Raw genomic sequence first — 26,046 nt, forward strand, 5'->3', positions numbered from 1 at the left:
TTTGTTTATTTTTGACATTGTTTATTTACAATAATTAGTCAGTAATATTATAAAAATGATTTATGAAAAATGTGGTACGAAGCAAAAGCGAAATAATTGAAACCAGCCGCAGAGTCATAAGTAAAACCAGTGAAACCATGCGGTATTTAATCCAACATAATATTGTGTGCAAATGCACCATGCACTACAGGTTTTACGCAGTACGTCCTTATCATAATGGAAAACGACGAGTTCTTTGATCAAGTAGAGGTTCGAGAGTAGCAGTAGAATTGTCCTCCTGGATTCGTGTAAAGCCCAATTGTATTCTGCTTTATGGTTCTCTAGAGACCATCACCGTCGATCAATACCTTAAGAGAATCCTTCGTTCTCCGGACGTTATTTTTTAGGACATAGCATAATTTTACTCCCGCTAGGTGAAAGGTTGGAGATTTGATTAAAACATCTAAAATATAAATTAAGAAGAAATTTAAGTGAACATTCGATCTCAGCAGTTTGTTTCGCTGTTACTTCGTACTTATAGCATACACTATAGAAGACGTAAACACAACAGAAATCATTCAGAGTTTTAAGGTCTGAAATTCATTTGCATCATATACAAGATTGCAACAGTTGTACGAGATCTCGCGGGACGCACCTTGAAATGAATTAAGGGTAGCCTGAAGTCTTTTCCGGCACTTGTAAAATATAGATCAACAACAAGTTGGAAATCAAACTTTCAAATCAAACACATTTTATTAGGACTGGACACAATACCGGTATGTTAAAAAAAGTTAGACAAAGTCATACTGCCAAAACGACCCAAATCACAGGAAAAAGGTGTGCGTGTGTTGCGGGTCTTTAAAGAAAGACAACTGAAAAGAATGCAGTCTCTAATCTCCGAGGAGGTCATCACTGGCACTGGGCTGTTGGTAACTCTGATGAGGTGGCTTGCTGATGAACCACTTCAGCTGGCGCCAATCACAATATACGCCTTATTGCTCTGAATTGGATCGCGATAGAGTGTATTACACCAATACGACCTTGCTTCGCCCGTAATAACGTGGTGAGTCGACTGTTGATTTCAAAGTAAACAATGATAAGGTTCAAAATTGGTTGGTGCAGGTACTTAATGATAAAAATGCACATGAAAGATACCAATGTAAATTGTAGTTGGTGTGATCATGATTATCATATGATGAATAATATTTCAACAGAGAGAAAACTTGGCTATCTAATAGTTTGTTCATTCAACAAGTACCAGATGGCAGAAGGGTCAATTTTGCTTCCTGAAGTATTTTGTTGATAACGTGTAAAAGGTATGTCACAGAGAGTGCTTTTTGAGTTAAACAATTATTGTTAATTAAATCATGAGAGGGAGGCAAAACTTTTTTAAGCTGATACGCGGTTTTCCACAGGCGTCCTAATATTGATCAAATATTAAATCTACAAGCAAAATCGCAAACGTAAAGACTTCGACTCCGTAGTCTTTGGTCTGGCGCAAATCAGACGATTATTATGTGATGAAAATGACACAATGCCTACTTTTCTCGAATAAGGAAAATAAGTAAATTGGTTCCTAAACAATCGCCAGGGGAACGATTTTCTCTTGGGTACCATTCTTGTGAAGGTAGCACGAACTAGATCACGTCTTTCAATACTCAATCGGTTTTGCAAAATAAAAATTATAAAGTATCAAAAGCCTATAGTCGTCTGATAGAGAATAGTGATGACCAGCGTCATTGTTGTGACTATACCAGCAATGCTGACATACAGCGACAGCCTCGCCAGGCAATATCCCGCCGTTTTATCGCCTTTATCGTACGCCTTCCAAGAGAGATAAGATAAAAACACAGCTACGACACCTATAGGCGGGTTTATGCATAACATAGTTGTAAACGAAACGGCTATACATATTGGATAGCTCCTACTACGGAAGGGCTTCTTTAGCCTTGATTTCTTGCGCTCTTTAGGCATAGTGTCCACGGCGTCTGGGTCCTCAGTTTCTCCAGGCCGCCAGGTGGAGTTCCCGGGAGTATTCCGTTTGTTGTTGGCGAGGCCAACACGCCTCGAGTCCGAGTCACATGAATCCGCGTAACCAATTGCGTTGCCTGTATGCACTGCGTTTGGAATATCGGGATTAGAAACAGAAAGATCGTCATTAGAAACAGTGATTTCCGCTTCCGCCGGATATGACCCGTCCCGGTCTAACCTGACGTCATAGAGTTCATTGGAAGACCTGGTGTCCGACTTGCTATCCTGTTTATTGAGTCTATCGCGTGATTTACGAGATTCTCGTGGATCCGAACTTATCTTCAGCAACGGAAGTCGAACATCAGTGCCAAGCGTGTAATTGCGCATTCGGTCTTCTGTTGCCATTCCTGGGTACGAGTTCCTAGTTCCGCCAGAGAGTGTGGAGAGATTGGATATTTTAGCTGGACTACCAGCGCCATCTTGTAAGAGCGGCGTATGTACATCGTCATGATCCGTTTCCATGTCGTGTTCAGAGCCCGGCACAGAATCGTCATCGTAAGAGGACACCTCTAGACTCTTGAATTTAATGTCCTTTGGTAACATCGGGGAAGCATAAGGCTTCATCCGTTTTAACTGGCCTTTATCGGTTGTCTTTCCAGGCCTGTCGCTAGGGGGCCGAAGGTGAATATCACTTCCGGATGCAAGGTTCGTTGACGCAGAATCGTTCGACTGCGCAGAACTCGCTCCTTCTGGCGACGTAGATTTGTACGACTCCTGACTTGCAGGGACCGGACTTAGTGATTCGACACGTCGATGTTTATTTTTAAGCGGCCGACGATTTTTACGTATTTCCTCCTTTTTCTGATTATTGTCAGAGTCGGTTGAGTAAGAAAATTGTATTTTCGGGAACGCATCCTCGCTCATGAATTCCGGAGGAGGGGGTGGAAAGCTCTCGTCATCAGAGTTGAAATTGATCGGTTGATCACTGGAAAAAGACCAGCGACACTGTGGGGTCCCAGGTTGAGAGTGTTCCCGCAAGTTATCAGCTTTGATTATAGCGTCCTGGCGTTTCCCACTGATGACACTTTCCGGTTTAGTGAGCACCGATTCCTGTAGGTGGAGTGCGGGTTCCGGGGATAAGAAAGCAGCAGGTGGCGGTGGGGTAGGCGAAGGATAGCTGCTCGGTGATGCCTGGCCACTCCCTGCACTATCTGTGGTATTCACAAAGTTCTCGCGAGGGAGGCCGTTTTTGTTTACTTCTGGTGGGATATGACAGGCGAGATTATACGACGGTGGCTCCCCCACAAGTCCCGAGGAATTATTATTCGTGGGCTCCATCATTGTGGAAGACTAAGGAAATGTCACTTCACCCTAGTTATAGCTTTTGAATATAGAAGGCGGTTGTCATCAGACACCAGACTAAACCAATCGATCACACGGAATGACAAACCGATTTGATTGATTTGAAATAGTAATACTTTCTGTAGTAATTGAGCTATCTCCTTTGTATCAAGAAAATGTATCGTACTGAATGCACTGAATGTAACACATTACGATTTCAATGATAATTAATCCGTAAGAAAACCATGCCATATTCCGAACTAATCAGAACTTTCCAAGCCATCTCCCTGAAAACAATCCATTCCTGAAAAAGCTATGAAGTGATTTCTATCCTTGAAATCTCACCTCGGTAAATTGCAAGTACATAGATATTCCTCAGTTTGTGACCAACTTGACTGAAGAAATAACATAATATTCTAAGCTTTGAATGTAGTAGATTTGGTACCCTACTACCGATCTTGACCTCCCCTAATAAACCCTCTATATAAACCTATAATTAGAACACGTCCCTGTAGCAGTGTGACAGCGTCTCAGGATCAAGACCCGATTGCTCCAAATGGAGAACGAGCGCCGTGGGATTATTCGCGTGTTTCTCTATTCTGGTTGATTTCCCTCCGGAAAATCGCCTGCTGAGGTGATGGTATCACGTGATCGTCGTTAGGACCTGTCAGCTTTTTCCTGATTAAGTGAAGTAGTTTGTCGCTCGTTCGGGGAAAGGAATCAATGAAGAAAATTGGATGAATCGAATAGAAATTAATTCAGATGGTCTCGCTTTTTTCCCATTTCTAAAGGGCACATTTTTCCGAATAGGATTTTGACTTGCAACACAGACCAGACGATCGAAATGCTCGTGTAAAATTTGAAATGTCCTCCTTTAAGACTTCGTTAATCTACGGCATTATAGTGAGAGTCGGCTACGATAAGGAGAGAGAGACCATATTCGTGCTCATGTCCTGGTTTCTCCATTCCATTCAAACAATGTCAATGTGATGATGAATTTAAAAGATATGTGTCTATACTGCAGTTTCCATGCGACTGATGAAAATTGTCCTTATTTGTTCCTTTTAGTATCAACCAGTCCTCAGAAAACCGTTTCTAGTATCAAATTGTCCTGGAATCTCTTTCTGGTATCACATTGTCCTTAAACTTCCTTTCTAGTATCGAATTGTCTTTAAAATCACTTTCCGGTAAGACAGTGGTTCTACGTGAACTGTTCCGCTTGATACTGTACTCGTTCTGAGCACTGTCTCAGAGTGATTCCCATTAAATCCCTTCCTCGTTGCCTCACCAGTCGCACATGGTGCGCCTATATACCTACGGAGTGTTATATTCGTTACCAAGGGAACCTAGGCTTTGTGACATACTACTGTTGTCATGGTTCTACACATTGAACTCCTAAGAAAGTAAAGCTGAGATGTGAATGGTTGACGTCGTCACCGCAACTAAGACATCACTCGGCAAAACACAAATATCCGGTACGATATGGAGCCATGTGACGCAATCGCGGCTTCCCCGTCAATCTATTTTTGGCAAAAACTTTCGACAATGCCTACGCATTTCGTCATCAAAAAAGGCCCACACGTCTTATTTTGGATTTGACATAAGCTAAGCAAGGTTGCCGCTACTTTCGTCGTTCACACACGTGGGTTGAACGTCAGATTAAAAAAACTAAAGGACAACGAATCGAGAATAACATCCGTTGTACGTTGGACCTTATGTAAAGCGCTATACCGCGGCTAATTCCTGAACTACATAAACAATGTGTCTAATATTTTACGCAATGTTTCATCCCTTTGATCCGTAAGTGACGGGAGATCTACATGATCCAGTAGTTTATTAGGTTTCAGACACCTGGATTACATTACGATTCTCATAACTGGATTACGGAGTAGAGTGAAGAAGATGCCGTATTAACTGTGCCCCAGATTTACGTGAAAGAAAATCTCCAATTGTTCCAGCCGCAATGACATCGAAGCCTGGGGAGCGTTACCAATGATAGATAGGCTCGTTTTTGAGCTGTTGACCCCGTCGTCTTGGAAACCTGCAAGTAGAATTCAGATAGAAAATGTGAGAGTGATTAATTGAATATGAGTGTGCACTTCCTGGGCTCCTTGGGAACGAAAAAGCTGAACAGACTTACAAAAAACATAAACGGAAATGACGTCGAAATATGCCAAGTATGGTCAGCGTCTGGGTTCAAAAAGCAATAGTTTTACATGTACGAAATGATATCATGGGCTTCGTTGTGTCAAAATAGTAATTTCAATATCCTGGCGTTAGACCTGGACCTGTGAGTTCAAAACACCAGTTGTGTCACTGACTTACTAGTATCAACCATGTTAACCGTAGGTAGGCTGATTGAACTGTTCTGTACATCTTGTTTTGGAAGTCAGGCTGTGTTCGCAGAGAGTAAATCATTTGCATGATCCTTTATCATTTATTTCGCTTCGCTTTAGTATTTTCTCATTTCTAGATGAAGACACCGATACTCCCAGCGGCAAACGCCTACACCAATTTCACCACCAGAACAAGGCCATTTTCTCTCGCCTCGGAAGCTATTCTTAGCGAGAGGCATAGCAACAGGGTATGCAGTAGAACTTCTCTATCAAGGGAAAACTAGAGACTTACAAGAGCTGTCCTTGAAGGGAGTAACAGAGGTCATATTAAACATCCTCTGGAGTTAATTTGCTGGAAGCTTACTTTGTTGATCACCACCTCAGTCAGCAGTCAATGAAGAACCAAGACACTTTTTTCTGAGAAAGTGACTTAATTAGTCATAAAACGCCAAGGTAATGTTCTTAACTGTTTCGTGAAAAGATGAACATTTCTTCAATACAGATTATCGAGCAGATGAATCTCATCTAGGAATATCATATGAATGACGGTACGTAAATAACTGCACCACACCCTTAAGACGTGTTTTAAGCAGTTTTTCTGTGGGTGACTGACAAAAACCGCATTACATTCCATTGGCCGTAAGACAATGTTGATAATCCCGACGTACAAATTCTTATAAAAACTATTGCACGACCCTCTTTTTCATGTTCCTTCAGAAAAGCTTGGTGCTTCCACATGCACACCTTCCATTCATTCCTAATCAGTCTTTAAGGACAAAACCACGAACAGATCTAGAATGCCAAGTTTAGACAACTTTTACTTATCCTGACTGGCATGCTTGTGAACGATTTCGTGGTTACAAATCTTTGTCGGAAATGGTATAGTTCCAGTCCAACCCAACTGCGCTTCGGCGTGACACGCATTCAACAATTTGCAGTGTTCTTAGACACCGTGGTCACTATTTAGTACTGTTTGTTGTATCAAGCCATGTGCCTGGTTCTGGCGGCAGCGGTTATGGTTAGTCAAACACAACCGCACGTGGTTGGCTCAAAAATAGTTAAAAATCACATTGAGGCCATATAGAATAGAAACTGATATCTCGATCACTGTCGGTATTGGGTGTCTGGCTAAACACTACTAGGACGGAGCTGTCATTTCACCTTAAAATCTTTGGCTGCTGCCTCGGTATTGGCCTACGTTTTTAGCTCAACATAAGAAAAACCAATACCCTCAGTTCGGTATCAACTTCTTATAGCTTTGGAGGGAGCGTACAGCGGGCGCAAAGATGTGGAAATGTCGTGGGGTAAAGACTCCTTTAACTATCAGTTCGTCTAAATCGCTGTTTTTCTCCAATCACATTAAGCTAACGCTGCACTTCCATTGTCCATTTGCCTCTCATCCTTGCTTTACTAACAACGGTTGCCATGGCTTCCCGTACTGGCCCTGACAACTATAGTTCGGAATGCAATAAATAACAGCTTCTTCCGCATCTTTGCATGTGGACCATTAAGCCATCTCACAACAAGCCAGCAAACAGACACGCTCGTTTACAACCATCCCGGGGTTTGCTTGCCTAATGCGCATGCTTGAAAGGCCGATATGGCACCGTTGGGACAAGAAGGTAATTTCCCGAGAGATGTGTAAACACATCAGTAGAACCCTTTCCGTTAATATGTCGCTCTTAGTGGAAACAGTTTGCAAGGATGTAGGGGCAAAGTAAATGCCTTCAAACAACGCTTTTGGTTTAGCATTCAAACATTGCTTTCCCACATAAGTCACTTTTTTTCAGGGAACAAAGGGACATGAATAGTCAACGACAATTCGCATGTGGTGGGATCTGGTGATGTTCCCTTGAACTTGAGCCGCTCTGGGCGGCGAAATATTACATTATCAGCCACACATCATGAACTTCTGATAATGTACTTAATTGAAATGGCCTGGATCATGCCCATGAAGTGCTACCATGCTAGACCTAAGCTGTTACGCAGGTTGTCTTTACTAACTGCCTTGAATATGACATAGGCTATCATTTCTATAGTTTATTGGTAAGATATGACATCAGCTTATTTTGGAAAATGGTTGGGATGGCTAATGGTTAGACGTACCTTTAAAAACGATTATACATTCGTTGGACCTTTAGCTCGTTCGACTCCAATCTGTAACATATAAATAAACAGCCCGCATTAGTGTTCATTGCAAAGTTCGAAAAGAGGGGGAAAAATCATTTTCTACGAGAAGATTGTATCGGGATGACTACGGAATCTGCAACACAAGCTCATCTGGTAAAAGCGATCATGGTCGCGTCATAGAAAACAGAGCAATAACAAAAAGTTATTGGATTCAGGGAGACTTTCGGTGAAATATTCACAGGGGAAAATCTCAGGCGACATAATGCCACAAAATGTTACTTTTTTCGAAGACCTCTGCAACATGATAGCGTTTTATTTTGTGACAGTGTCGCCTGAGACTAGGACGCCAATAGTTACCGTTAACCAAAGAACCGTTTTCTTTTTGGTTATATCGAATTTTGAATGCCCCTGGGACATGTTCTCGCAGACGGAGTCAAATCGTCCCTGTTTTGGGGGAGAGGCTGCCTGATATTGCGCTACACTGGAGCAGCATGATTGAATCAGTAGATTGGTTTAACCGGAGTATTCTTAATAGATTTGCAAGTTGTATGGACTGCTAATGGTGAGCAGGTGGGCGTATGGTCTAAATCTAACAATCTTGCTTGCATTTATGGGGGACAGCCTTTCCGATATTCTCGTTGTAAAAATAACGAGACTATTGGCATCACTGCAGTTATTATACACCTCAGTTTAACTCGGAAAAATGACAATGGCAGAATACTAGCCTGACTGGCAAGATTCACGATTGTCTAGAGCATGTCTGATGATATTGGCCTCAGTCTCAGAGGTGAAAGCCCTTATCGATTCGGTGATTGAGATTACCACTGGCCCCTTGGGAAGGCTGTTGAGCGACGATATGCATACAGACAAAGGGACCCACAGTACGTGCACCCGATTGTTTTTCAGGTAACTGTTTGGAAACATAACATATCATGGTTGTAGTTACCCAAGGCCGTGCGTCTCAATATCGTACATTTTCCGATTGATGAACAGGTGGAATAACGAACGCTTCATACAACACACAATTGAGATGGATTCACAAAGGCAGGCACAACTCGTTTAAGTCTAGTATTAAGGGTTGACCACAGGCACCACCTTTTTTGCAAGAACTTAAAATCTTAAAGCAATGCCAATTTCAAGGACATGAGTCTGGTCTTTGTTTTCCTGAGAACAGCCTTCCAAGTTTTAAATGACACCCTTAAGTAATTCGAACTTCTTCCCAATGAAACGAATGCCCATTTGTAAGAAGTTCTACCGAGGAGACTGTTCTCTGGAAAGCAAAGAACAGTCTCCTACCCTTGAAATTAGTACCCGGTACATGTATTCACTTCGTTTTGAAAAGAGTTCTATAATTGCTTTAGGATTTTAAGTTCCAGCCATGGTGGTGTCGATGGTCATATCTCCGTCGGGCATTTTATCCCTGCAGGACATTTCAAAGCTTAATACTGTCGTGGATCACCAAATGCATGTTATGCACATTTACTCTTTTCGGCCAACGCGACGACAAATACTTCAATCAAAATCGAGAAGTTTTTAGAGTGAACTAGATTTTGTGCAAACGAAAGTGAACACCCTACCGTTAGAACAATTTTATTCCGTCTTTGTCCAAGGTAACGATATATATTACTCATCTACTCCCGCAATGAATCAACGATGGTCACATCATGGCAAGTTGTCCATTATAACAACAATACACATCCCTGTTGCAGAAACATATCTACAATCATTATATCATGAAATATACATTATGTGCATGTGCATACATATGCTATTAATAATAATGGGGCTTGTCCATGTACATTGCACATGTACAGAAAGGCGAGTGCACTAACCCTGCTTGCCCGTTGCATATGATCTTACCGCGACAGCTGTGCAGGCAAATATTCACCATGTTTCATTGAGGGAGTTGTAATACTATCTCGCGTATTGGTTATGGTTTGTCTGATATTAACGGACAATTGCAGAATTTTGCATGTGTATATGATATGGAGTTCGCTTTTACCCGGATGATATAGTACGCACAAGTAATGACGACGCATTATTCGTAGCAGCGATGTACCAGTTAGGGGTTGACCATAGGCACAACCATTGAAACTCTGACAAGCAATTAGAAGTCTGTCAAAATGAAGTGAATGTCAATTTCAAGGTTCGAGTCTGTTCTTTGTTCAAGAACAGCCCCCTAGGATTTAAATGGGCACCTACTCGATAGTGGTGTAGATTACAGTCAGCACTGTTTTAAAGACACGTTAAATATTTTAAAACAAGAAGTTCTGTGTTTCTGTTGCAGCCGGAAATCACTTGTTGGTGGAATACATGAAAAAAGACAACATGACATTTTATTATGCACACAAAGACAGCATTTGGCAATTATGCGAATTTAAATTCTTGACGTCGTGACCACAGCACACCTCATGAACTACACCAATACGTACACTAAATTACATACCGAAGTGCACGTGCCAGTACTATCAAATCGCCGTAATGATCTAGTGAAAATTAGGTGCAGAAACTTGGAGATATGCTTCAGCAAAGCTGGTGAGAGAAGTTCACTCCAACGAACTCCAAATCCAATTCCAAAAAAGTCAAAATCAACGATGGAGTGCCTGTCTTCTCAACAAAGTTACTCTCTTTATGATAATCGACGGGTCCTTCTTACACGATGGTTCTTCCGACCAAACAGACGCCTTGTGAAGTAAACAATACGATGTAACCTTGAACGAATTGTCACCGTTGACGCCTTCATGTTGTACAGGCGTTGGTTATTTTAAACCAGGGAGTAACAAACCGGTGCAGTGTTAATGTGAATCGACGGCTTCAGTACATTATTCATAGAAGTATCTCCCTAGAGAAACCGACGGCCATGAATTCCAATCTACGGCTGATACAGTCGAAAATTTGGCGATAATGTTTCACTTTCAATGCATTGGTCCATAAAAAAACGATGTAAAAACGCGGTGTTTATAGTTCGAGGAAGAATTCTCAGCGTTTATCGGAACTTTGGCCCATCCAAAAGCACGATGGCTCCAAAGCTTCCGAAACGATGACCTGATATCAAGTAGCCTTGCTCACTATCTGCGATTACAACATCTCCTAGCCTCATTTATACCATCCTTTAGAGCAGGAAACAAAGCAAAATCTCACATCCAGGCATCGGCTTACAAAATCAGGAAGTCACCATCTACAACTTAACAAAGGAATTGCGTAATACTAAGCTCATCCACTTCCATTTTATATTCCTTGGCGTAAAAGGGGTTTTTAGGTGTCGTAATACGAATTTTCAAAGCATCACTCCAGGCACCGCGGCATTGAGTGATGTACAAAACGATCCAGGTTACTGGCCAGTAAGAATGACAAGTGTCCACTTTATTGGCAAAGTAATTCCATATATTCAAAAGATCAGTACATTTACGCGGTTTCTGTATCATATTAATCATGGAGAGGATTACTTATATTCTCAAAGGCATGCATTAGTGTCGTTGTTAAAGGCTTACACCGTTGGTTTACTTTTGGTGGTCGTTTCCATAAAAATGATACACGCCACTTCCGTGCCCTGCACAAGGGCACATTTTTGACTGATTTGTGATGATTGAAACAATATACCTATCTTCTCATGACAAACCCAGTGTACGCACAGCCTAAAATATTAGGACTTACTTGCAAGTGACAGGCCTAATCTGTGACCTCTCGGAAAGGATTTTAGAGTATCACGTTTCGTACAACTTTCTTAGCAATATTGGAAGAAAAGTCACAGCAAGCACATTTTTGTATTTCATTTTACAATCGTCTCTAAAACTAGACATTTTTCTCTAAAAACTTTTTTCTGAGATTTTTTTAGCGAAATGTAAGATATAACTATGCATCTTGTAATAATCTCAGCAAGGATCTCGGATGGGCACTAAACAAATTCAGCGAAATGTGAGATATAACTGAGAATCTTGTAATAATATTAGTAAAAATATCGGATGGTCAATAAAAAATGAAATGATGTCTCTGGATCAGGTAGGAGATTTGCTTGGTACAGACTGCAAAATCAGCTTGGTGTCGTCCGTGAGGATTCTCCAGCAGTGACAGCCGAATCTGACGTAACACTACCTTTAAGCAGACCAAAAGGTCGAGAGTTCCATATGGCTACGACATTTGAGGTAGATGAGCTCTCTTTTTCTTCCATGGCGTTAGTTTAAAGGCAGTGGATGATAATAGCTTTCAGAATACTGCAGGGGTGAATTTTTTCTGTTGAACGTATAGATCTATAGATATATTCTTAGAGGTGACAGGGTCTGATGTTTCTACTGCACCAAAGGTTTTTGAGCTTTTGAAAACCCTTCAATGTTTTTCGGCAAATACGTACATGTATGGGGACTTCGTAAAGGTTTTTCGGTGTTAAGAAAACCCTTCGCTAATGGCCTTTGAGATTCTAAAAAAGCTCAAAAGGTTTTCGCCTCGCTGAATAACCATTAAAGGAATTTCAGAAACTTGAAAACATTTTTTTTCTCATAGTGCACCGACCCCCGATAGCCCAATTAATTAGTCATAATAGCGAAATCGTGTTAATTAAGATACACAATGCCATATACATATAAAATAGGGAGGCATTATTATGATCCAGGTATTTTATCATGAAGTTCAAGGTTTTTTTCATACTTCAAAGACTTCCAATCGCTATTTGCTTCTTGTTGCAAAGCAGTCTTCATCTTATAGCAAGTTTTTTTAGCGAAGAAGATGTATTATTCTTTGATGCTGTTGTTGATCTCAACTGCAAAAAAGGACGGCAAACCAAAAAGCTCTCTTCTAGCAAAAGTGATAGCAGCTTTGACGTTATTATGCACCGAATGGCACAATCGTTGTACTAAAGAGCCATATTCTTTGAAGCACTATGAGTGCATTGCACTTTCTGCACTGAATGACACAATGCGTGTGCTTTGATGTATTATGTCTACCAATGCATCATTGTGCAGAAATGCACTGGCCTTTGTATATAAATATGCACTCATCTAATAAGTATATGGAATGACAATGTTATTGCATGAAAGTTAGAAAATAGGCTGACTAAAGGTACAATAAAGATCCGTAGTTGGTAATAGGATTAACATGATGAAAGTGCCAGGGGTGTTGTGTTACTAATGGCTGTCTACTTTCTTTAATCTCGTGGAGATTGAAAAGTGTTACTAATTAATTTTCTTGAAAACTAACTTTGTTGTGCAGCGATGATCCAGGGGTGACTATCAGGCCATGTTGCTGCTGTTTACATCATTGTTGACTTAGGAAGTATGATATAGATATAAATACAATGTAATATACAGTTCAATTACGCAGTTATGTAGACGCTTAGAGCGATTAAGGGCCTCAGCTAACGATCTTTAATTATGATATTTCAATTTCCGGATTTTAGTCTTCGGGCAGAAGCACCCTTTCCCACCCCACCGTACCGTGTTAATACTAAGCCATTCAGCAAGAAAGCACCCAGACGAGGTCTCGTCGGCAATATCGCTGCTTTACCGGCCAGATAAAATGTAGTATTGTACACGAGCTCACAGAGAACTGCTAACAAAATATGCTTTAGTGTCTTGACCAGGAACACATCGGGGCGAGGCGGTCAGAAACCGAAAATGGTTTATCCGACAACATCAGCATGGGTACCAGTAGTTTGTAATAGCAGCTAGGAGATCCTTAACATGCGGATCGGGAATAATCTGTAAGACAAATCAACCAGATAAATTGAAGTATTTTCACTGTTCCGAGCCCGAAATGATTCGATATATAGATGGCTTAGTCAGAAAAAGGCTATACCTTGGAACACGCGGCGAAGCCTGTAAGACAAATCACCCGGAGAGATTGCAGTTTTCGACTACACTAAGCCCGCATGGCCTGCTCGAGGATTCACCATGGAGGGCTTGGTGTCAGTGACAGATCGGTTACGCACTGGCAGGAAAATAAATCAACGGGAGATTGCATTTAACCCTTTGTCACGTAATCGGTCCCGAGCGTAAGAACATGGATCTACACATCATTTTATTACAGTGTCTAACCACACCCACTAGCAGTGAGCTGCTATCAACTGCGATCTACGGCGAACTCCACCAAGTTCCACTTACTTATTCATACCCGTCGACCCGCACCGGAATATGGTCAGCTAAACCTTATATAGTCCATCCCTATAAAAATGATAGAAAAGACTCTCACTCTGCCTTTCGTGGCACAGGATAGGTGTTGAATTTGAAAATGTCCAAGGATAAGATGTCTGAGGAACAAATGATTATATTATGCGCTTTTTATATGTGAGATATATTGTCTGCCATCGCCTCTATCGAACTATACATGTACCGTATTTCGTCAGCGTACAATAGGGCCGGACACTTTTTCAGGGGGACATTTTTTACTTCTAAGGCGGTAATACAATTCATTTTGCCCAATATTGCCCGGCCGGTCTTTTCAAAATGAACCAGCAAGTCTGGTTAGACATTCATGAAACCAATCTGAAATTATCATTTGATATATGGCCACTTGCTGTGCTACGACTTATAATAGCGTGGCCTTTTATCTGACGCAGGCCATTTTATGTCTGTATCTCCTTTGAAAATGCCTTCATTCCATCCATCTCATCAATAGTGTCTTCTATGCGAATACAAATGTCCAAGTTAAACCGGTAGAACGTATAAAAATTTAGTTACTAAATGAAGTAGAGAGAATAACAGTTTCGTTAACACGTACTGAGGCTTCTAGTTGACGTTAATAGCCAGACAGGAGAGCCCGAGTGAGCCTTCTGGGATATCAAGTGAGTTATCCATCCAATTTGTAAGAGAGCAGACGAGACTCACGTGACGTGTTTCGACCAATCACTCCTCGTGATTCTTGTTTATGCCCCAAATGGCGTGGTTGGTGGACAGACAGTCTAACCATTTGTCCGAATCAGAACGAGCCGGCTTCCCAACGGTAACGCGGGCGCGTTTACTTGGCATCCAGATTCAGCAGTGTTAACTCCTAAAATGTAGTATTTTGATACGTGATCGCCCATTTGAGCAGCAATGATTGTGTCATGTTAAATAAATCTGATAATGGTTGCAAATTGATTTTACTCTTGACTTGAAAGTTTAAGTGAGTTCCCCTTTACTACGTCTTCAGGTGTAAAAATTATAAAGGGCTCTGAACTCAAGTGTAAAATTCACAAAGAACCACCACACAAGTACAGTGCAGTCACATTCTGAATATCATGCCCGCCGAAGAAATTCTTCAACTTGTTTTTATATGGTGCTGCCGACATTAAATTACTGTCTTGGGCCCCTTTCTTAATCATAACTATCATCGATGACTATCAAAGTGTAAGTTTTTGCAGAGACACTCTTGGAATGGTACTGGTATCATTGCGTTTTTAATGTCACGCCAAGTCAACCACCATTTCTCTTGTCTAAAGGTCATATCCCGGAACACGATTGAACATTTGATATGCAGACATGGGAACATTTTCTACCAGCATGTTTATTGGTTACTTTGACCCCGTAACATTTGAGAAACCGCTGGTTATTGCTTGACGTCTAGGGAATGGTCTTCCTTCGTGCCGCTGAGTTATCAATAATATTGTTACATTGAAATTGGTTAACGTTAAGGCTGTGGTATTAAAGAGCTACTCGCGGGAAATTGGCTTTGGCTGTGTCCATAACGAGATAAGCCGCGTCAGAAACAGATGATACTGTGGTGATGCACTGTGTGTATACAACTGAAATAGTGACGCTTCTTCACAAGAACCTCAGCAAGCCGCAAAAGCCGCCTTAGCATTTTATAGCCAAGGCCAAAATGACCCGAGTAATGGCTTTTTAAGGGAGACGAAGGAGACAATGACAGACAAGGACCCGTGGTGACAAACTTCTACTTCTAACACCAATAGTGTCAAACTCCTCTAGCCAAGGTCGAAATGACAAAGGCGAAGAGAGCCTATTGGGAAATTAGTGCGTTCCTTAACGAGAAATACGGAGCTAAGGGAGGTCAGTGGTCGATTCAAAATAATTTTCCAGCTTCACTGTACTCAGTTAAACCCTGATATTTGACTGGTTCGGGAAATGGAAATGAAATTATTGACTCGTAGGTCAGAGTCAGAGGCTCACTGTGAGACGAATTACTGAGGGTATGTTAGATGAGACGATGAAGCCGCATTCCGTTGTACCTGAATGTCTATACCAGGCCAAGTAAAAGATTCCTCACCGGTTGACGGTAGAGCCATAAGTGGACTCCATACCTCCATAATAGGTCACGATGCTAGTGATGATAATGAATGGTGATGATAATGATGATGACTTGCTGTACTCAGTTGAACTCTTACATGTACCTTATGTATTTCATGACTCTCATTTTCGGAGCAAGGGCCAATTGGGAAATTGGCTTGGTAGTATTTTTCCGACAAAGACATTGCTGTAAGAGTCTCTGCAATTCAACATGGGAGATTAAGCAGGGTCGCAGTCGGAAGGATAGCAACCTTGGGACCACTCCTTGAAGCAAAATCCTTTATCCAAGAATATGAATGTGCAGTAATGCACTATGTATCCGCCGTCTCTAGCTAGACGATCAGAAAATAACTTCTGAGAGGAAATGATGAAGGGATCGAGAGAAGTCAAATTTACTGCGGAGTTTTATTATTCCATTAGACATGAATAGTCGACATTCAAGAATAACGACCTCATCCCATTCCAGATATATTGTCAGTCTGATTACTTTTGACGCATTTTCCCTTTATTTCCGATCGCAGGTGCATCGTCCCAGATCATAAATATCCTCTGAAAATGAGCTTTCAAAGTAATTTATTTCGTAATATATCATTTTAGATCTAGACGTACGGAATCGAAGTTTTAAACATAAAGTCAGTTTAGACAAAATAATCTTGTTTTCTGAAATATTTTATGTATACGCGTAATTATAGGGTAATTTTTCAAGACTCTATCCCGCTCATCTTTGACATGTTTGAGACCTAACTGCAGACCGAACTGCAGTGACATCCATAATTTATCAAAGTGGTGTGATACGAAGAATGCTTTAACACCTTCATACATTTAATAACGTCAGAACATTTTAGTGGAAGTCTGCCGTCTCCCGACTAGGAACAACACGTGATTACTGAATTTCAAATATTCCACTATTGAAAGTATCTTTTCAGGTATAAGTCGAAGATGTCTAATTCGTTGACTAATAATTCAGCCTCGAACTGAAGACGGAGTGAAAGTCGAAATGGGCGCCTCTCTTTAATATTGATAATAAAAACAACAATAATAATGATAATTATAAATCTAGCATCTCTGGTCTGCGGCGGTATGGCTGCGGAACCATATGCGTATCAACATACATGTCACTGTATTGACATTGTATTAGTACTGGCTTGATATTAATGTTGACAAACGCGATCAATGCGAAGGCGATATTGGGCGCCATTGGCAGATGATACTGGCGGTACGGTGTGCAATCGGAAAAGAATTCCGAGGCAGGGTGCATGATTGCGAAGCAGTAGGCGTGCAGTATTCAACCAGAGTCTTTAAAATTTCAAATCTATTTGAAAGACTCTTTCAAATTTCAAATTTTGAAAGTCTCTGATTCAACTAAGAGACGGCAGATAAGCACTTCTACACTTACATAAGGCGTACGTCTCTTTAATTTCAGTTATGATATACAGAGGTGCGTCTTCTGCAATTGTACAGGTCGTCTACACTGTTGGAATGTATGTCTTGTTAGTAGACCGCGTAAAGTTTTGTTATCAAAAGCTGCTGCGCCATGCAATGCGGAAAGCTTCTGTCATGCTTCGACAAAACGAATGATGAATCGTGTATATAATGCAAGCTACTGGGCACTTCTGCACAATCGAACGGTTAATCGTTCAAGCGCTCTGGTTTCTCCAAGCTTCCCGCTTAGCACCTGCTCGTGTATTCCCTACCAGATATAACTATCGCCCAAGAAACGTCGCAACAAAGGTGTGTATTCATACTAGGGAGTACATGTACGTGTTATCGGGGAAAAGAAAGGAGCACTTAGTCGTTAACGCTACCCGTTCGAGTCTGATGGGATGTGCTGCCATCAAAGAGTAGATATCATATTTATAACTGAATGGTCGAACATTTCCCATTTCAATCCCTCGGTGGCGGATCGGAGTCATGCTTTCACTTCGTCACAATGTGAATAAAAAGCAATCCATTAAGGCGGCTGATCCCTACTTTACTTACGCTCCGCGACTACAGATCCGGCCAACGGTCACCGTCTAAAATACATACAGTAAAACATTTTATTAAGGACACCCTTGGGACGTCCTTATTAGAGAGTTACCCTGATTCCAGAGGTCAATTTGAATGAAAATGACATGGTTTGGACAAAACCATTGTCCTTATTAGAAAGGGGTGCCCTTAATAGAGAGGTGTCCGCTGAAGAGAGATTATAGTTGAAACCCATTGATGTCACCGATTCTATCTGTATCTCGAAGCCGACAATTTATTTTAGAATCGACTGTATATTGAAAATTCTAACCGAGGATTGCTTATACGAATATTGCATCACACGCTTCGCGCGCTCAAGAGTCTATTTTCTCATTTCTATTTGCCTGGTGAAGTAGCGGGAAAGATCTCCTTGTAAACGTCCCATGTGCATAATATCACGAATACGGGGATGTATTGGTGGATTGGTATGGAAGCACTGGTAATGTAGTGTAGACCAGATGGCTGTTACGAAGCGAAATCTTAGACTGGATGCTGCATATGCCTGGTGAAAACGTTCAGCTTAGAATGTCAACTAACTCATCATTCTAGAAAAGATGACTTTGGGAACTTTCCGGCGTATCATTAAGCCTACAAATGATTGATTTCGAAGATTGCAGAAACTACTACCAATTTGCAATGTAATTGTACGTGACATATTACATTATGTACAATCTTAAGCGGACTCCCATAAACGAATATACAATTTCCGTTTTATCAGTCTTTCAATAAATTCAACGCATATACGTTACAACACGGATACTGAAATATGCAATGGAAGTAGCGAAGTTGTCACTTTAATTCCATGCTGATTTTCAGTGCCTTTTTATATCAAATCGAATCAAAATTGACATGTTGAGGTTTCAGACTACACAGAATGTGATTAACGACATCCTATACAGATGCCTCACAAAATAGAGACGCTGGATATTAGTCTTAATTGCGATTGCATTTTGTTCCACCATCTGGGTCAACTCCCTGTCTGATCAGTGGGTGAGCCACTTATATACATTTGCGCTGAACCCAGCGAGCTATCAGACGATTATCGAATTACTTGATAGGTCCTTAACCTGGAAAATGTCTCGATAATGCAGTTTTATAAAGAATTGCACATCATTGATGGAATTCTAGATACTAGAATGTGAGGTTGTGGCAAGAACATAATGATCATAATAATCACACATCATATGATGCATGATTACGCATTAATTGTTTTACAGCGAAGAAACAGTGCACCACTCATTTCATGAATTACTCTTTAACAGGAAAAGGGGTGACAGAGTTGAATGATCATTATTAACTCGCACGAAAAGAGCTAAATTGATATTTAACGCTTAACTGGATCTAACCTTAGCTTGTCGCATGTGATGACATCAATTTAAAGAAAAAAGTGCATATGCGAGTTTTTCATGATTCTGCTGTCGACGTCTTCCAGTGCTGTTCTTGCTTAGCCGTGTTTGCAGAAGAAGAATTGATGAACGTCAAGATAACGAATACGATATCGTCACGAAAACATAATCACATTACACGAGATGAAGAAGAAGCGCACGTCGAAACAGCGGGGAAACCATGCACCACTTATTCTCAAATTGCCGCATTCGCGATGAATGCAGAGCTGGGAAAAGGTCATTTGACTGAAGTAAGAACTACTTCAAAGATATTTCAAATGTCAAACATGATTTATTAAAGACATAATACATCATTAGCGTAATCATGACCGTAGGCAAAGCCGCGTCGTTCAAATTGCCATGTGCAGAAAGGGGAATGTTATCACATTCTAAAAATCTTTCTCAAGCAATGCGACGGTTCAGGTTTCGGAGCTTGTGTTGATGTTATTTTGAATGTCATGATTAGGCAAAGGCGTGATGTACGTGCTTTTTAATGCCGTGATTGATTTTTCTGTTTCGTAAAACCTTGCTGACTCTCCTATCTATTTCTGTTTCTGGATCAAGAAAAAAGCAATTTATATTATTATCGGATTCATTTGTTGTATGCACCAAATATTGATAATTAGGAAAAGTTGAGATGTGCCTGTAACTGAAGTAGTCACGCTTTTCTTTCTCGCAGTGTCTCGGGATTATTATTGTGGTACTGCCATGAGTTTAGCCTGTCACCGCAGTCAGGGAATTATATCTCAGGAAAGCCTTAATTCGCGGTAGTCATCCGTGAGTGCATGAATCTGTAGAGTGGTGGCCGTGTGGGCGGTTTTATCATAGCGTAGACGGTAAAGAAATGAGACATGAGATATTTTCTTAGCAATAGGAGGACGTCATATACATGCAGGTACATGTATGTACAGGAGATGGCGACTTGTGGTGGTGGTTTTGGTTGTGAAACGTATTCACTGCCCAATTTCAAACAGGGTAAACTGACTAAATGATCGAAAAGGTCAGAGCCAAGACAACATACATGTATGTGCATTATACATGTCTTGAGAAAACAGCAAACCTGCCACATTGATTGTTTTCGCTCTTATGCATGTGAAACGTTCTTTTTACGAACACAAATCACATGGTTACATCGTTAGCCTCCGTATCATCGAGTTTTCCGCTTGATGCTATTGCACTACTTTTTTCTCTTTACAAATATTTGCTCTCATATACGCTGTGTCGTGTACGCTGTAAATAGGCAATTATGTTGGATTGATGAAACTAACTCGCCAGGAGAATAGCAGTAGTGTCTAATTTATGATGGGTAATCTCATGGGTCCCAATGTTGTCACATTAACCGCCTGATTGATATCCCACAAACAAATAAGCATCTGTTCACATCCATGTGCTCTACCGTGTACATACAGCGAAGCACCAGCGACGAGATCATTGTTTGGGTACTGCGCAGCTCACATCTTTGGTGAAGCGTGTTCTAAACGGATAACCGAAAGTGCTTGTGTGCCGTGCATCTTAGAACTCACTAAAGAAAAGGTTTTTTTTACATCATTATCAAAATACCTGGACAATATTGATCCTGTACACATCTGGAGACGGCAATACACATTATCAAGCTGATGGGTTTCAGACACGCTCACAAGGTTTTTTTTATCAGTCTTGAGTTTGTGACTGTTCAAAAATGCTTTCACATGTTGGATTGAGCGGACACGTATTTATAAGCGACTCTATATCTATGCTAAATTAAATTGATATTTCAATTTAACGGTACATGAAAGTATACACCACAGCACCGTTGCAGCATCCCGCAGGAACCTAGGATCTCACTAATAGTCCTTTGAATAATTCATCAGAGTACCTATTCAGCAATACGCCCACTCTATCAAGCATGAACTTGTCTGATCGTGGAGCTATATGGTTTGCTTAGAAATATGAAAATTATGTTTTCCTTGTACCTATCATCAAAAATGTATAACAGCAATTTTGTTTCTATTGAATTTACAATATGTTCATCTTGTCAAGCGCGGCAGGACCTGAACAAGGTATTGCTTATGAAGAATATCAAAATCACATTTTTGCAGGAGGACATGCTGCTAGATTCAATGCATGCTCTGAGTGGTATGTGATATTCAATCCTGGGACAGTTCAAACAAATCTTAAAAGACGACCACGTTAAACTACGTTAAACTACGTTAAATGATATGATATGATATGATATGATATGATATGATATGATATGAAATTAACTTTTATATAGCGCCTTTCCCACTGCATACAATGTTCAAAAGCGCTCATCACACTCCAAAATGTTCTTGGAATAGGACAGTTTTCAAGTTCTTTTTGAAAGAGTTCGAGTCAATTTCTTTCCTCAAGTCATGAGCTAGCGCGTTCCACATTCGAGGGGCATGCACTGAGAATGCCCTTGCCCCAAATGTTACTAGCCTGAATGGACGCTCAATGAGAAGATGCTGTGTCTCAGAACGGAGTGATCGGGTGGTAGTGTACGGGCAAATGAGTTCGTTGATGTAGAGAGGCGCCAGGCCGTTCACAGCCTTGAATGGGAACACCATCAATTTAAACTCAATCCGTTTCGGAACTGGCAACCAGTGTAGTTGCATCAGGATCGGGGTAATATGTTCCCATGGTTTGGTCCTGGTGACCAAACGCGCAGCACGGTTCTGAATAAGTTGCAATCTATCCAGTGACGATTCAGCGATTCCCGCAAGGGTACTATTGCAATAGTCGAGTCGTTAAACTACGTTGTGCTTTCAATGAAGTGAGAACTCCATGCATTCAAGTCAAAGGGTGATAAAATTGGTTGCCATATGGAATTTTTACATCCTGTCTCCATAGTAACTGGAATTGTTTTAATTATTTGATGCTTCGTATCTACCACGAGAAAGAACGAAAACGATCTTGAGTGGGAATGAAGCCCATCACTATGAGATGAAAACCGTGGGTCATGGACGTTGATGGATCTATACTCAACCTGCATTTGAATTGAACATTAGCAAGCACACCGTGCCAATTAAATTTTGTCGAGCTGTGTCATTCGGAAACTATATGCTTGCCATTTATTTGCTCTAATACGAATTCTTCAGTAGAGAAGTTTTCTGTGATGACAAAATTAAGCAACAGGGGGAGCGGCACCGATAATCTTTGTGCAGGCCAGGCCTTTTTGACATATTTTCTTAAATACTACTTAAAGGGAATGGCCCGCCAAAAAATGGGGAGTTTTGGACGGCCCGGTCAAAACCTTAGGCGGGAATAAGGTTTCATTGATAAATATAAGGAGTTTCAAGGCCCCCAAATCACTTGTAAGGTTCAATAGATACTGGCCTTTCATTGGTTTACCGTCTGCGTATCATTTACATACTCTCATTTTGAAAAATATGACAATATTTACGATCACGTTATTGATTTTTGCAACATTTTTGGTAACGCGCCCCTTGCGGATCTGTAAGGTACCATTCGGATGCTTGAAAAATGCTTGTCTCGTCGATTCGCTCGCGGATAAACGCATCAGGTTGACTGCAGCAACTTTTAATTGTTGGAGACAGAGAAGGAAGGAATATGATTATCAGTTTGATGAAAACTTTGCAAAAATTCTTCTTGGGACTCGAAATCCATACTACTATTCTCTCCATTTTCCATTTTCTCCTCTCTCCAACTCACTACTATCGCTATTGACTGCGTAACATACACTAACATTCTTTCGCTATCATTGCTAACTTCATTTACTAGAACACTGGCCTCTTTGTAGCCGATTATGTAACCCATAGTGGAAACACCTGACAGCGCCGCCCGGCATGATCCACGTGCTACTGGCATATTTATAACTCGTAGTAAATAAGGATGTAAAAATATGCAAATGAGATGCCGTATATGGAAACCATGACGTCACTAAGCAGTTCTTATTTCTGCTACGGGTGGCGCTGTTGCTTGCTTCTGGAGGCGCTATTCAACCTCTTTAATGGAAGCGAATCAAAAACGGTTTCTTTGTCATGACATATTTTCTTAAATATTACTTAATGGTAGCGAATCAAAAACGGTTTATTTGTCATGGATGTCAGCCATGGCATGAAATCATATTCAGCGGGGCCAAAATAGCACGGTGGGGTTGCGCCAGTGACCATAACAGCCGTAACGATTGGGCAGTTAAGCGCTGGATCTATCACCAAGTGGCTATAGTTATGGTATATTGCATCGGATCCCTCGAGGTCGTGAATAGCATGACAATATCTGTGGAGAAATTGCCGTCTGATGCTTTAACATGTTTAAGCACGTATGATCAGCAAATAGCATAGTATTGAGCATTACGGCTAAAGGACCAAATTGCCCTGAGCATATGACCTTTGCCTACGGTTGGTACAGTAATGAAGGGAAAGTTGTTTGCAATACGTAGCTTTGAGAGTCGCATCGGTTCGTGACTGATTTTGTTTAGGAAATGATTAGCAAAGTATGTTTGTGACGTTTATTAGCCAGAGTTACATTGATTATGTTGGCAATAAATGAGCTCCAAAGATTAAATAAGGGAAAACCTGTTTGCGATATGGCACCACTTTGCAAAAGTCACATTGGCAATAAGTTTGTTACGAAGATTTCATTTTGGAAGGCTTTTGATGTGGTGCTTGTTTGAGAGGCACGTAATGCTGTGCAGGAAATGTCATATCAAAAGCATGTGATATGGCGCTTCTTTAAGAGTCACAATGTATTGACGAGTATCACTAGTATAGGAAGCTTTTTCCGACTTCTTAACCGTTTCGCTAACTTTTTCCTGATTTATCCGACGAAAGTCCCACATTGTCCGACTTTTCCCTGAAAATGTCATTTGTAGGAGGAGGAGATGGAAACAAGCCGGTGATGCTACCTTACTACAGATATCTAGCATTGTATGCACGATTGTATGGGTTGGTACGAATAGCATTCCGCGACTTTACTATTTATAGCTCACAACGTCATTTGAGTAAGATATTGATGACGTTTTAGTCACGTGACAGTCGGACATCGACACTTATTTCTACGCATTTGAGCTTATTTCAAAGTCAATTATCTTTGACCCTGCATTGTTTTTAGCATAAATGATACCATAGAGTCAGAGAGAGAAATATTCAGAACAATTATGTAGTATTTCCAACACTCGGACATGTGCCAGATTGAATCTAACTGCCCTAGTTAGAAAGCCTGAATCCATTACGAAACCGCATGTTTGTCCGACATTGCCTGTAATTCAGCGATGGGGAAATAGATTGCAGCAGCTGCAGTGACGTCATTATCGTGGAATGCTATTGCCCACATTAATTCTATAACGCGCTTTGTCAACTTATACGTTCAGACGATTTTTTAGTTGCTGTAGCATACCTACATTTTATGCGAATTGTGATAATGCATTACGGTTTATTGCTAGTCGTTATACTGCATCTAACTATAGGACACTTTTTGGCTCTATCGTTGATAAAACGGACAACAAAACTTGCATAGTGAATGTTAAAACCACTCTATCAAGAAGCATCCTAACAACGCTGACGATGATTGCTAATAAAAATACTACCTGCCGTTGTACCTGGAGGCTGTACGTGGATGAAATCGTGATGGAGCTCATCCTATTTTCTCATGTCGGGAAAGCAATATGTACGTGGTGCTTTGATACGTTCATGTAATTGGCGACGAGGCATTGTGCTTTCCGAAATGGAAGAGCGGTGTACCACCTAATGAAGGATTTGGGTTTCGGGAGGGAGTCAAGGTATTTGTAGAGCCAAAGATAAGCAATAATAAACATCACAATCTTCATCTTCATGATGACGTATTTACTACGAAACTATATACATATCACACTAAATACATATCACGATCGATTTGGATTGTCATCAGTGAAATATTTTTTGGGGGTACAATTATGCTTCGGACCAGCAATATACATATATCTCGTTTTTGGGGTCTTCCTTGAGTGACCTGGGTTCTATGCGTTCCAAAATCAAAAGGGTTCTGAGCGTGGTTAGTGTGTATAAGTAAAGACGAGATATGGTAAGGACTAGGGTCTGGCTGGTTGCAAAACACCTACGACAGAATGCATTCAACCTTCCATTGCACGTAGGACTAGGGAACGATATAGAACTATGGGCATATATCCTTTTGATTTTGGGCAAATAGAATTCGGTTCGCCACATCGAACCCATGATGCATCCGCGATTACATGACGTAGGAACCAAAAGGATTATAGTCCGAAAAGCAAGTGTTGGCCTGGCAATGGCAATTATCAAAAATCGGAAGCTATACCGGACATTTACTTCAAAGAATACGATGTCACTTACCTTAATGCAAAGTGTAGTATCCTCTGATCAGGGCGTTGGGCAACACATCCGCCAGTGAGCCTTGCCCTTTGCCTCCACTTCCGCAATAACTTAATTGTTATCTTGTTGCGGGAAATTCTTAATCGGTTACCCTGGTAACGCGCTCTGATGGCTATCCCAAAGTCAGTGTTGTTCTACTGTATTCCAATAAGTGCTATGCTTGCTGTGTATGATTCTGTGTGACTTCATCAAAGGAGCCAGCTCTGCTCACCGCTGGCTCTTCCCCTATACTGTTTATCGGCAGTTAACCATCCACTAAATAAGCAATGCTTGGGAAGCTTTGATGGAAGTAATGGCATTGTGTTAAAATATCTGGTTGGGAAGAGCCGCCCAGTTC

The 26,046-nt window shown here is 40.9% G+C and overlaps 1 protein-coding gene across 5 annotated transcripts; it reads right to left on the reverse strand.

Moving 5' to 3' along the window:
* Positions 1–23: 23 nt before the first annotated feature.
* Positions 24–25,986, reverse strand: LOC135499677 (uncharacterized). Of its 5 annotated transcripts, none has more exons than XM_064790592.1 (3): positions 25,671–25,986; positions 7,734–7,784; positions 24–5,332 (listed from the first exon to the last, which is right to left on the reverse strand). In XM_064790592.1, the coding sequence occupies exon 3, from the start codon at positions 3,289–3,291 to the stop codon at positions 1,672–1,674; it is 1,620 nt and encodes a 539-aa protein (XP_064646662.1). In that variant the 5' UTR covers positions 3,292–5,332; positions 7,734–7,784; positions 25,671–25,986; the 3' UTR covers positions 24–1,671. The 5 variants fall into 5 exon arrangements, with proteins under 5 accessions (XP_064646662.1, XP_064646664.1, XP_064646663.1 ...); XM_064790594.1 differs by lacking the exon at positions 25,671–25,986 and adding an exon at positions 10,204–10,816; XM_064790593.1 differs by lacking the exon at positions 25,671–25,986 and adding an exon at positions 9,335–9,399.
* Positions 25,987–26,046: the final 60 nt, after the last annotated feature.

Source organism: Lineus longissimus, chromosome 15 (assembly GCF_910592395.1).
Source record: "Lineus longissimus chromosome 15, tnLinLong1.2, whole genome shotgun sequence".
Taxonomy (NCBI): domain Eukaryota; kingdom Metazoa; phylum Nemertea; class Pilidiophora; order Heteronemertea; family Lineidae; genus Lineus; species Lineus longissimus.